Below are 13,998 nucleotides of genomic sequence, written 5' to 3' on the forward strand. Positions count from 1 at the left end.
ATCAGTTTACAGCAAAATGGATTAACAGACGTTGCTATAGACCTTCTTCGATTGTCGATTGTCGAAGATTTAAAAAATATATTGATTATTTTTTATCGAAACAATTATTGGTAAAACAAAAAGTATATAAGAGATAAACGGGAAGCATTCATTATTCTCTTTAAAAAAGTTCAAACAATTCATTAACTTCGCTTCTAACAATAACGATAATAATCTAATTGTCAATTAACATCCAAAATCTAGTAGCCCTTATTTATTGACTATAACTTAGCTGTAGAAAAAAATATATATCATGTAGCTTAAAATAAGTTCAACGTATGCGTTTTTAAACTACTGTCAGAACAGACGAATTGAATACCAAACAGTGTAGTCATGGAAGAATCGTGAATATCAAATAACGACGGAATGATACGAGGAGAGCAATTGGTTTTTCCATAAACCTAAGTTCACAATAAGAAACTATGCTATACATTTAATTAAAAATACTGTCACACTGTAGAAATACATTTAGTTTTGATGATTATTTCTTATGTTTATCTAGCTTAAAATAATGTAACGTTCTTTTGGACATTCCACCTGCTTCCATTCCGCTTTCACCGTCACTGATCTTGTTATGGGGAAAGATTTACAGCTTAATAGGAATACATTAAGTTAGTGATGTTAAATGATAATCTGATAATAATTAGGCACGTATTTTAATTTTATTATTTCCGCATGTATGTACATCATGTAGCAGAGATGGTTAGAACGGTAGATGGTTAGAGTGGTTAGAACGCATGAATCTTAACCGATGATCGTGGGTTCAAACCCGGGCAAGAAGCGCTAAATTTTTATGTGCTTATTTTGTATTCATAATTTATCTCGTGCTTGACGATGAAGGAAAACATCGTGAGGTGAACACATGCAGGTTGTGTCTAATTTTATTGAAATTATGACACATGTATTCTACCAATCCGCATTGGAGCAGCGTGGTGGAATAAGCTCCAAACCTTCTCCTCAAAAAGGATAGGAGGCCTTAGCCCGGCAGTGGGACATTGACAGGCTTTTACGTATAAATAATCCGACATAAGCGCACATATGCTATCCCAAGGAATAGTAGGATAGTATGAATTTTTTCGAGATGTTTGATCACAATATGAATTGTAAGTACAAAAATAGAGCGTACCTGAATTTAAACTTCTTTATTTCGAATAAATCTTCGATTAATATTCGTGCGTACATTCTGTGGGTCATATTTTACCAGCCCTTAACGTAACATTAACTTTTGAAGCAACAGTCAATGTCGCCTAGATGTTACCATATAAAAAAACTTCGCTAAAATTAGGAAGTTGTTGAAGCTCATATTTTATTATATTACTTATAAGTTACATTACTATTATTTAATATTTAGTTTCCAAACAATATGAATTTTCCCCTAAAAACTTCCCACATTAGTATTAAATAAATTTCAATTATTTCACAACTTTCATTTGACCCGAGATTTGAGATAAAAAATGTTTGTAAAAACAATAAATTATAGTTAGTTCACATACCAATTATTTTTGATTCTGTAACGATAATACTAATTAAAAATAAAAATGTTTGTTCGGCAATTTTAATAGATACAGCTCAAGGTTTAAAATAATTAAATACACGAATTTTATCAATATTATTATAACTTAATTTACTTGTAATGACAAAAGTTATAAAAATGTAATTAATTTGTAGAATAAATTAAAGTTTTGATTCGTTCTTGAAAGAATGATTACTTAATTTTTGTGCGAATTGGTTTCCAAATAATATCAAGATTGTATTTGATGTTTATATGACCAATAGGAACAAACCGTTTAATTTTTATGCTGTGTACAGAAGGAAAAAAAGCTGGAAGGGCAACACTTGAAATTTTTCTCACACCGATGCCACTTTTTTTTTTTTTTTTTATATTCGCCGGGAGGGCAAATGACTACTCCACCTGATGGTAAGTGGCAGTAGAGTCCAAACGCGACGACGGCCAGTACAGACGGGAAAAACGTTCTGCACTAGCCGCCTTCGCCTTGCCGGCCCGCAAGATGCAAATTCTTCCCTTCCACTTAACGCCAACCTCAATTCTCTCTTCTCTGACTGTGTGAAAAATTTCAACGTAGTTCACATAAATGCCCAAAGTATTCCGGCTCATTATCCTGACATGCTTGCGTCTTTTGAGTCCCGTAATATTCACGCCATTTTAGTATCGGAATCATGGCTCAAGCCCTGTTTGCCGTCTACATCGTATTCTTTGCCAGGGTTCCATCTCATTCGTAATGATCGTAACAACAGGACTGGTGGTGGTGTGGCGATCTATCTTAGATCCTACATTCCTTTTAAAATTGTAAGTTCGTCGTGTCAGCCACCTCCTGTTCATTCTGCTGAACACTTACTGGTTGAAGTTTCTCTAAACCAGACAAAAATTTTGCTTGGCGTGTTTTATTGTCCCTCTCTACTAACGAATTTCTTTTTCTCTTTTGAAGCCCTTGTAGAAACGTTTGTCCCAAATTATAGTCACAACATATTAATGGGCGACTTCAATACATGTCTACTGAAGGATGACAATAGGGCTAATAGGCTTATATCTATATGTGAAGCGTGTAATATACATATACTACCCCTTACGGCGACCCACAGATTTCCAAATACCACCCCTTCTCTTCTTGACCTTATAAATTTGTCTTCTCCTGATCTCGTTTCCAAGCACGGTCAGTGTCATGCCGATGCTTTTTCCTACTATGATTTAATTTTTTTTTCGTATAAACTGCGCCCTCCAAAAGTTAAGCCTAAGATACTTCTGCGGCGTAATTTTGCTGGAATGGATGGCGAACGACTTTGTGCTGATGCCCGCAATATTGATTGGTCAGCAGTGGAGTCGGCGTCTTGTATTGAACATAAGGTTGATGTTTTTTGTTCGTTGCTCTCTCAACTTTATGACGTTCATGCTCCGATTCACCCAGTCAAGTTGAAACACCTTCCTGCTCACTGGCTAACTAAAGACATCAAAAATAGTATACACAGGAAAAACTTTTTTCACTGGTGGTAGGGCTTTGTGCAAGCTCGTCTGGGTAGGTACCACCCACTCATCAGATATTCTACCGCAAAACAGCAATACTTGATATTGTTGTGTTCCGGTTTGAAGGGTGAGTGAGCCAGTGTAATTACAGGCACAAGGGACATAAAATCTTAGTTCCCAAGGTTGGTGGCGCATTGGATATGTAAGCGATGGTTGACATTTCTTACAATGCCAATGTCTAAGAGCGTTGGTGACCACTTACCATCAGGTGGCCCATATGCTCGTCCGCCTTCCTATTCTATAAAAAAAAAAAAAAAAAAAAAAAAAAAAACGTTGCTAAAACAAAATATAAATTAAATAACTCTGAAGAAAATCGAAGGAAGTATCATAAAGCTAGGAATCGCTGCAACACATTATGTAGGGATGCACAACGACGCTATATTCATACATCAGTCGAGAACGGCGACTCTCACAGAGTTTGGAAATTTATTGAGACTGTTGGAGTTGGTAAATCATCTCAGAACTCATCTGTTCTTAATGTAGATACAGAACTCTTAAATCAGTATTTTTCTGCTCCATCAAACTCATTTGATAGTTCAACTAAATCACGTACTCTTCACTCACTTTCTACGACTTCGACTCCTCTTTATCCTCCGTTCGCGTTAAGTCAGTTTACTGTGTGTGATGTTAAGAAGAACATTCTGTCCGTCTCATCCAATGCCATCGGCAGCGATAATGTGAGTCGTACTATGATCATTCCTCTTCTTGATATTATCGCTCCCGTGATCACACATATTCTAAATGAATGTGTCTCTTGCTGTATATTTCCTGAAGCTTGGAAGAGCGCTAATATTATACCTCTTCCAAAGAAAGCTAATCCTGTTCCTTTTCTGATTTTCGTCCTATCTCTATTTTACCTTTCCTTTCGAAAGTTCTTGAAAAACTAATTCACTTTCAATTAAATCTCTTCCTAAACAAGAACAATTTGCTCAATCCCTGCCAATCTGGCTTTCGCCCCGGACATAGTACGGTTACTGCCCTTATAAAAGTTACTGATGACATTCGATGGGGTATGGACAATAAGCAACTCACCATTATGACTTTGTTGGATTTCAGCAATGCTTTTAATAGTGTTGATTTTGATGTCCTACTTAGTCAGCTGCGTTCTCTTAACGTATCTCCTGCAGTCATTGACTTGTTTAACAGTTACCTTCGTGGTCGTCGGCAGCGTATTCGCACTGATGATACTTACTCATCATGGCGCGATATTTCTGCTAGCGTACCGCAGGGCGGTGTGTTGTCTCCGTTACTCTTCTCTATTTTCATCAATTCGATTACTCATAACCTATCCTCTCTCTACCACATGTATGCAGACGATGTCCAGATTTACACCCAGTCGACTTTGGAGAATCTTCCGTTGGCTATCGCAAGGATGAATAACGACCTCAATACCATTCTTGAGTGGAGTAAATCTTTTGATCTTAATGTTAATCCTAGCAAATCTCAAGCCATAATAATTGGCAGCCGGAAACATATCAAAAGTTGACTGGTCTTCCTTGCCATCAATAATGTTTGACAATATTGCCATCCCTTATTGCGATTGTGTTAAAAACTTGGGAGTTTTGCTTGATAATACTCTTAACTGGACTCGCCATGTAAATGAGATCAGCAGGAAGGTGTTTGTTGCGCTGAGGTCTTTGCGTCGTCTTCGACATTTTCTTCCAATTCCTATTAAAATTATGCTCGCATAGAGTCTACTCCTTCCTATTCTTGATTATGCTGACACAAGCTTTGTTGACTTGACCAAAGACCAATTAACTAAGCTTGAGAGACTTCAAAATATATTTATTCGGTTTATATTTGGATAACGCAAATATGACCACATTTCACAATTTCGTTCTCGTCTGAATTGGATACCCATTCGACTTCGCCGGAATATGCACATCCTGTCTATGTGTGTTGTTTCACCCTTATATAAAAATTTCTCCTTCAAGTAAGGGGGAGTCCCTTACTTGAAGGAGAAATTTTTATTTTTAGGAAATCCTGGAAAAGTAGTTCGTTCGGTGAAGAGATGGATTTTAAAGGTGCCCGAACATAAATTATCATTTTATAATAATTCTTTTACAATTCAGGCTATTAAACTCTGGAACGATCTTCCTATAAATATTCGGGAGGCCAAATCTATAAATATTTTTAAAAAACTTGTGAAAGATCACTTTTTGTCTCAAATGCCTTATCAACAATAATTTCTTTTATTTCAGTATTTCTTGTATTAGTCATCTGCTTTTCTTTTTTCTTTTTTGTTATGTTTGAGGACTTATCGTTTTATTCGTTGTTGCTGTATATAGTATGTATTTATATCATATACTTATAATTTTGTATGTACTGATAATATAATTTATTTATGGATATATGTATAGTATGTGTATTTTATATTTACATTTAATAGTTAGTTTTATTTTAATTAAATATTAATATTATTTTATTCATACCACCACCTACCCCATATCCTATCTGTAATTACTTACACTCGGTTACCTGGAAGAGATCGCTGTGTAGCGATAAGGTCGCCATAATTGTACATTTATTTAGGCAATATACATGTTTTGTATTTTTCTCTTTGTAGTGTGATGTACAATAAAAATATTAAAGTAAAGTAAAGTAAAGTTTATTAAATTATTAAAAGTAATTTTTAATCTCTTATTCGTTCATAATTATCGCACGCAGACGCAACTCAATGCACGTACAGCAGTTGTTTTGTGATACGGGTAAATGAGAAATAAATGAAACCTGTATTTATAAAAATAAGAAATAAGCTCCGTGCAAATGATATTCAAATTAAAATGAAGAAGTATTGATGTAATATTTCATGGAAGTATATAAGTGATTAATAAAATAATAGTAACTTCACATACATGAGAAACTACCAAGTTCACACTTTGATAACTTAGTTTGTGATAATGTTATTCTAAATCAAATATTTTTTAAATCATATATTTACAGTATAAGGCTATTTATGACGTACCACTAAAGTTTAACTGGTGTACAACATAGTAATGAATTCAGAGTGCTGATGAAGCCTCTCGGAGATGTTTGTGGAGGCGCATACTGATTGTTTTCACGCCATCATTATAAAGCGTTGCGCTTCGCTTTTAAAGCGCTTACGTCGCAGGAGCAACAGCATTCTGAACACACCGATAAGCAGGTGGGACTCTCCGATGATTTGATGCTCTTACACTGCCAATTATAAAATATCAATGACCTAGCAGAGAATTGTCTTTCACATGTAACCAGTTAAATATGCTTTAGTTTACTAACGGATTTACTTTTATCGCCTGAAATATAATATTTTTTATTATTTATTTATTTTAAAGTTTCATTAGGTCAGAACTTTATTCTACATTAATGACTCTCCCGTCTCAAGTAAACATATCTAATATCCGGTTATGAGCTAATCAAAGAAACGATTAGTTTTGCTTAGGGACAGTAAAATTTTCTTCGTGGCTTAATTGAGCGTTCTTTTAAAAATGCTTCGGATGTTTCAAAGTCACATGTATGTGTCAACTCTCTAAGTCAAGGACAGTAAGACGAAAGCGATTCAGCCGCGCAATGGAATGAAATAGGTCTTCAAGTCGCTAGATCGGACTGAATATTGAGTCAATGTAAACTTCAAGTAAAACAATCACCTTCGATTTGCCAAAGGTACCGTCATCTTTGCAGAGTAGCTAGAATAATGTACCAAAATTAGCGCGGGCTTTCTTTGAAAACAAAAGTTTTTACCCAATGTGCCTTACCTGCCATACTATGCCAAAACTAAGTAACTGCGGGACTAGTCCAAAAATTCAAGATTACTCAGTTTGCTATTACTCGAGCTATGCTCGGTGTATCTTTAAATAATAAAGTAGGGAACGAGATTATCCACATCATTAAACGTGACACTTGTTTTTAACAATAGACTTAAAAAACGTGTTATTGTAAAGTAGCAACGCACCGCAACGATACTAATACACGGTATGTAAATACTACTAAGACAGGACAAATATATTTTATTAAAAAAATACATGTTATGAGTCTTTAGTTTTAACTTCACGATTGGAGAAGAGAACAGAAGTAACGTATCTGCACCTAAGAGGAAAAAAAATATGGAAATTAAATTCTTATTTTATATATAGAAGAACTTAGTAAGAACTAGGGAATCTTAACTGAACTGAAGATCTTGAAAACCTGCGTGAAAATCTGTCACAAAAAATAATTCACCAACAAATATTGGAGCAGCGTTGTAACATAAAATCTAAAACCTTCATTTTTAAAGAATTAACGTAGTAATTACTTACATTGAGGACTTAAATAAGTATGTATATATTCAAATAAAAATTACAAATATTCAAATCGTTATTTTCTCTGCACCTATCTCTGCTTTAATCTCTTCTCTCCGCCTATCTCTACTGTAGCCAGATAATAAATTCTGTAGAAATTATCTACATAATTATTTCATAACAATTTAAAATAAATTTGTCTTAATTCGCAACTAACGTTTAAATACTTGCTAAAAAAAATTAAGACATTTGACATTTAGCTTAACTATTATGGACACAGAATACCAACATATCTACAAACGGCATTCAGATAAATCTGCTTTGAATACGAGATGATTAGACGTTGTCTGAACTCTTTAAGGTCACGTGTAGTGGTATATAAATTTACGTAGTTACGTAATGTTTACTTAGTATTTCTTAATAGTCCCAAAAGTCTATGAATATTGCGTTAATAGTCGAACAAAATAAATAATAAGACCACCCAAATTTACATAATAGACATCGAAAACAATATCTTCGCAGATTTTATGCTCTGATCAAGGAGGGCAGAATTTCTTTTTAAAATGTATATAGATATATTATTCGCAATAAGTTTGAAATGACGAAATATTTGTTTAAAGAATTATGTAGATCTTCCCTTTATGACTATTAAAACAGTTTCTAATCTAACACTATACGTTAAATGTAAAAGAATATTAATTATCCCAATTCTAATATGAAATGGTCACTCAATAAAATATATAAGTTAAAAAGTCAGTAATATTTATTCGCTTTAAGAATACCACAAGTTAACGTTGACAACAAAATGTACAAATATATGGCACTGAGATTACTTATTGTTTTACTCATATACTTTAACCGACTAAATAAAATAATTATTTAATCGATTTTCTTTTCATAGTTAATTTCCTTGGTAGTTATTATTTATCTCCTGGATGCAGGCACCTTAGGGATTGAGTCTCCTTCAGGGTGGAAGCCGGTTTCATCAGCGTAGTAGGTGATGGTTTCCAATTTGCCTTGGTCGTTGGTGTAGGAGAAGGATCCACGGACTACCACGACGCTGTGTGGTTTGTTATCTTCATCTATAGTTTCTTTAAGTTCACCCTTTTCTTGTAGGTTTATACCATTTTCGGTTTCATAGCTGTAATATTTAAAAAAACATGTTTAGAAATAATAATAACAAACTAATTTTTTTATAAATTAAAACAGCTAATTGTACTTATAGACTAGAATATTTTATTAGACTTAAATTATTAATAAATATTCAAAAATCAATTTACCTGTAACTATAACTGCCATCGAGGAGTTGGTCAAATTCACTGCGAAGGATTTTGGGCTGTAGGGTCTCCTTCTCAACAGGTGCGGCGGCAACGACGGCCACGATAGCGAGGGCAATAATGATCTACAATAGTTATGTAAGTATAATAAAAAATGTTTTATATCAATGTTTATTTTAATATAAATCATAAGCAAAATATTGTATTAATTATTATTAACGTATAAACGTTAATTTCAAAATGGGTTGTAATTCTGAAATTAACAACCTACCATTTTCATTTTGTTAGATTATTGCTTAGGTTTGATTTCGTCAAAAGCAAAGGTGTAACTGATGCTCTAATGTTCGGAATATTACCTTTTATACATTTGCCTCGACTGCGCTCAAATAAACGTAATGTCAAATGGTGTTGTAAATATTGTGATATTTTTTTCACAGAAACATCTTTAGGTAAAGAACTTTTTTGTTATCCTTATATTACTTGAATAATGCGTAACTTATAAAAACCTTTGAACTATAATGGTTGAATATAATGTGAAAGGTATTTTTATTTTTCTGTAAATGCATGACATAGTAACATTGTATAGATGATCTCTACTAACTAGTTATTTTATAGGTAACGAAATAGCAGACTGAGTGAATCAATTGAGTATGCTAGAAAAAAGTCGCACACTACATCTTAGATTCCATAGCTGACATTATAAAAATAAGGAATGTAATACCTATATCAACAACTTAAACCCCTAAAAACTCTATTTTATACGTACGGTTCCAGCTTAAGGGCCGGGCGACCCGGGGCTTTGGGGTCTACTTCACTTAACCATTTAGTTTTAATACCTATGTAACATAATGCACTGCAAAAAAAGTTAACGTGCAATTTTAAATCTGATATTCTGACAGAGTTAGGTATATCCCAACTTTATTAAATGTTTCGTGACTATCTGACAAACAAGTAGTTTGGTCAAAACAGACAAAAAAAGTGGTAAGCTTATAATAATTTTTACAAAGCTAAAAATTGGTAGAGATTTTAGGTATACTTTTACAAAAGAAATATCAAAAATCCCAACCGAACTTACGTCTACTAAAAAAACTCAAGGTGAAAGGTCAAAAGTATCGGGTTATCGCAATTTATTCAAAAGGTGATTAATGATGTCCGCCATTCGTCGTTATATATCTCGTGTTATACCAAATATTTATATGTAAGACAGTTGTGCTTAATTTATCAGTTTTGGTCTATCTTGTTGGTGCTTACTATAATGGCGCTCCGAAGCGATTTCGGCGTTCGTAGAAGTAATGCAACGGACGCATCGCGTCACTTGTATCGTTTTGTAATAGTTATAAAATGAATGAAAGCTGCATTTACAATAATAAGAAATAAGCTTCGTGCAAATTAAGATTAAAAAGTTAAAATTAAAATCAATAAATATTGATGCAATACTTCGCGATTGATCACTATTTGCTTTTATAAGAATAAACGAAACATAAGTTGCGCAGTTATAGCTAACATTTAGCTATATTTTCATATTATATTTCAAATATTTATTAATTATTCAAATATATTTGTTATGTCAATAGTTATAGCACGTACGGTATAAACCTATATATAAATACCGAAATGATAAAAAGAAAAATATATGCAATGATAATTTATAAAATTAAGTGAAATATGTATTTTTTTAGTTAAGATTATATAGTTGCAAACCTTATGGCGTCCTCGTCTTAAGCAATATCTTAAATCCAAATTTTCTTAAATCTTAGCCCATTGTTATTGCGGACTCAGAAATTTTACACTACCGATATGATATATATGACGATCTATCTATTTTATAGCTACAATAACAGTAACAGTAACAGCCTGTTAATGTCCTATTGCTGGCTAAGGCCAAAGTCTCCCGTTTGAGGAGAAGGCTTGGAGCTTACACATGTGGCAGAATTTCAATGAAATTAGATACTTGCAGGTTTCCTCACGACGTTTTCCTTCACCGTCAAGCACGAGATGAATTATAAACACAAAATAAGCACAATTCATGAAAATTCAGTGGTACTTGTCCGGTTTTGAACCTACGATCATTAAGATTCACGCGTTCTTACCACTAGGCCATCTCAGCTTCATTTTATAGCTAGAATATTTTATTTAAAAATAAATTATATTATTTATTGATTAGAGTTCGCCTGCCCAATGATAAACTGTAATGATATATTTTTATTTATTTAAACCATTTACAATAATTTCACTAAATATATAAATATCATATAATATTAAATACATTTAAATTTGAATTTTTATTGGTTGAATGGTTATTTTGTAAGAACAACTAACTAAAAAAATCTGAGTTTAAGTCTCGAAGTATCAGGATGTCCCGTGCTTTTGTTTCTAGGATATTTCGAGTCCCGAGACTTCCAAAATCTCAAGACATCCTAAACTCTAATTCCAAGCCAACATCATTCAATACGACGTGTACAATCGTATGATCATTATTAATTTTTAATTAAATTCGATTTAACTGTATTTGCGTGAAATAAAAAAATGCAGAAAATAAAAATATGAAGTAGCTCTAAGCCCGTTAAAGGCGAAGTTATATATAAAGTCTATGTAAACAATACTCAAAACATTTTGAATGCTACAATTAAATAATTGATAATGTATGTGTTACAATCTTTAAATTACATATAAATTGCCTTATAAGATTATCATGTACACATGTAACAAGTTCACACAATATTGCTTTTAGGGCAATACTATTCGGAATCAAATATATTTAAAATCATAATTTTCAGAGCATAGGTTATTCATCACCTACCTACTACTAAAGTTAAATAGGAGCCTTTCTATCTTTTGAATTTCAACTAAGGCAGAACTTTATACGATATTATAATAAATAATAAAGTCCTCCGGACCGATTTCGGCCCCGGCGGCCAATCTTAAGAGAGATAAGCCAACTGCGCAGGTCACATTATAGTGCACATATGCGTGCGCAAACACAGGTGCACTCTTTATTCAAAAAAATCCGATGGGACGGCAATCCGATATGACCAAAAAGAGTTCAGGCGCAGGACCGGTTTATATTTAGCCACTTGGCCAATGAGGCAGTCATATTATAGACTTTCATCTTAAGTAAGAATACCTAATTTCCAGTTAGTATATTCAAGAAATAATAGTTTTGTTGATGAATTGTCGTCTTGACATATTTGAGAAGCGTCCGCCTAAAATGTTTCTAAGTTAACATGTCTGTGACATAAAAAAAACATTTTAACTTAACGGCTTGTTACTTGTAACTTTAACTAAATAACTTAAAACGGCCGGTTACTCATGTACAATAACGATTCGTAAAATATAGGTATCCAGTATAAGCAGTTGGAATAACTTTAGCAAACATAAAAGTTTCATCTTAGCATAATTAGATATGTGCTATTTAAATGCTGCCCTTGTAATCTATTGATTCTGTTAGCAAAACATATATATATGACTGTGCTGTACTCCATACAGTTTTTATTGTCATATAGTTATTTGTCTATATTTTTTTATTAGTACTTAAAATCTTAATTTTTTTTCGTATTGCGAGAACTTAGTTTTTCATAATGAAAAACTAAGTTCAAAAACTATATATATATATATATATATATATATATATATATATATATATATATATATATATATATATATAGTTTCATGTTGTTCCAAATAAAAAAATACACATTATATCACGTGCTTTAAATTGTAAATAAATTCCCGATGACGCTGCCTTATGATTACGGCAGACGGTCAACAAACAGACAATCTACAAACAAAGACCGACTCTACTATATTTTTCTAAAATATACGTTAAATTATTCATATTACATAAGCGTTATATTTAGCAACCTTCCTCTGAACTGACTATTTGTTTGATTTTTGCTTTTACTTGATAGCAATATAATAAAAAAAACTCCTAATATAATAAAATTTAAATTAATTGCAATGTAATATCATGAATCAATATATATTTTTGTGTATAACATTTTCCAGATAAGATTAAAATGAATACCGTTTTTGCGAATCCAGACTATAGATAATAGACCATATGAAATAATTATCGAAATAGGAACTTAAAAAAAATATACTGAATACTTAATCAATGGACTTTATTTGCTGTACAAAACATGGTAACGTAACAAATAATAAAAACGTACAAAACATGGCAGTGCGCATCAAATCATAGAGAGAAGTGAAAGAGCTTTATGGCGGATGCTGCACCACAACACTCAAAGTTCTTCATTTAAGATGACATTTCTTTATATTTTTCCATGAATAATTGACTAAGAATTATTATAGTTAATCAATTATACACTGAAAGTTTTAGTGTCAGCGAAGTTATTGATTGTTTATCTCTTGGATGGGGTTGGGGCCTTGGGGATGGAGTCTCCCTCAGGGCGGTAACCGTTCTCGTCAGCAACGTAGTTGATGATTTCGGGCTTGCCGTTTTCATCGGTGTATGAGTAAGAACCACGGACTACTACAACGGGGTGAATCTTTTTATCCTCGTCAGCAACTTCCTTTACTTCACCATGCTCGACACGTTGGATTCCATTTTCGGTTTCATAACTGAAATGTAATAATTGTGTACTGAATTAATATTATTGTAAATTGTATCGAAAAACCATATTTTTAATATATTAATACATTGAGAAGTATTTTTTTTAAATATAATTTTATAATTAACCTAAATATTTAAATTGTTGAATAGTAATTAATAACAATACATTTTGTAAATGTATAATGATGATCAGTATGGTTAATGTTAAGACTAAATGACGATAATCGATGCTTACTTGTAAAAGTAGCCACCCTTAGGATCGTGTTCAAATTCTGCGCGAAGAATCGCAATGGGATGTTGCTCAACAGCGGGGACAGCGGCGACAACAGCCACGAAGGCGAGGGCGACAATGATCTAAAGAGATGCAAATATTAACTATATATATATATATATATTTAAACAATCAATAAGAAAAATACCCAATTTTGTTCTTTAACGTACCAATTTCATGGTTGATTAGATAGGTTCGTATACTTGGATTCCAAATGAGCGACTGATGCCTTAACGATCGGAGCAAAATCTTTTATACATTTATTCAGGCGTTACGTTCGAACGGAATGTCAAACGACAAAAAACCTACAGTTTCGATATGTCAGATCCCCGAATATCATGTTTGATCGTCATCTAACGCGTAAGATATCATGTAACAATGTGTGCAACACGCACTCATGCAGAATTCGAATAATTTATTCACATCTATTTACATAATAATTTGTCACCAAATTTAAAATATCTACGTTAACGTACTCATGTAGGTATGTAATACTCATGTATTAGGCCAAGGTACATGTTCAACTTTGACTTCTATGTTAA

General features: G+C 32.8%; 2 protein-coding genes across 2 annotated transcripts; both read right to left on the reverse strand.

Annotated features, from left to right (window-relative positions):
- Positions 1–8,159: 8,159 nt before the first annotated feature.
- Positions 8,160–8,934, reverse strand: LOC126768319 (larval cuticle protein 16/17-like). The gene is made up of 3 exons (XM_050486335.1): positions 8,884–8,934; positions 8,616–8,737; positions 8,160–8,476 (listed from the first exon to the last, which is right to left on the reverse strand). The coding sequence occupies exons 1-3, from the start codon at positions 8,890–8,892 to the stop codon at positions 8,260–8,262; spliced, it is 348 nt and encodes a 115-aa protein (XP_050342292.1). The 5' UTR covers positions 8,893–8,934; the 3' UTR covers positions 8,160–8,259.
- Positions 8,935–12,973: 4,039 nt separating this feature from the next.
- LOC126768378 (larval cuticle protein 1-like) lies at positions 12,974–13,635 on the reverse strand. The gene is made up of 3 exons (XM_050486403.1): positions 13,627–13,635; positions 13,421–13,539; positions 12,974–13,193 (listed from the first exon to the last, which is right to left on the reverse strand). The coding sequence occupies exons 1-3, from the start codon at positions 13,633–13,635 to the stop codon at positions 12,974–12,976; spliced, it is 348 nt and encodes a 115-aa protein (XP_050342360.1).
- Positions 13,636–13,998: the final 363 nt, after the last annotated feature.

Source organism: Nymphalis io, chromosome 5 (genome assembly GCF_905147045.1).
Source record: "Nymphalis io chromosome 5, ilAglIoxx1.1, whole genome shotgun sequence".
Taxonomy (NCBI): domain Eukaryota; kingdom Metazoa; phylum Arthropoda; class Insecta; order Lepidoptera; family Nymphalidae; genus Nymphalis; species Nymphalis io.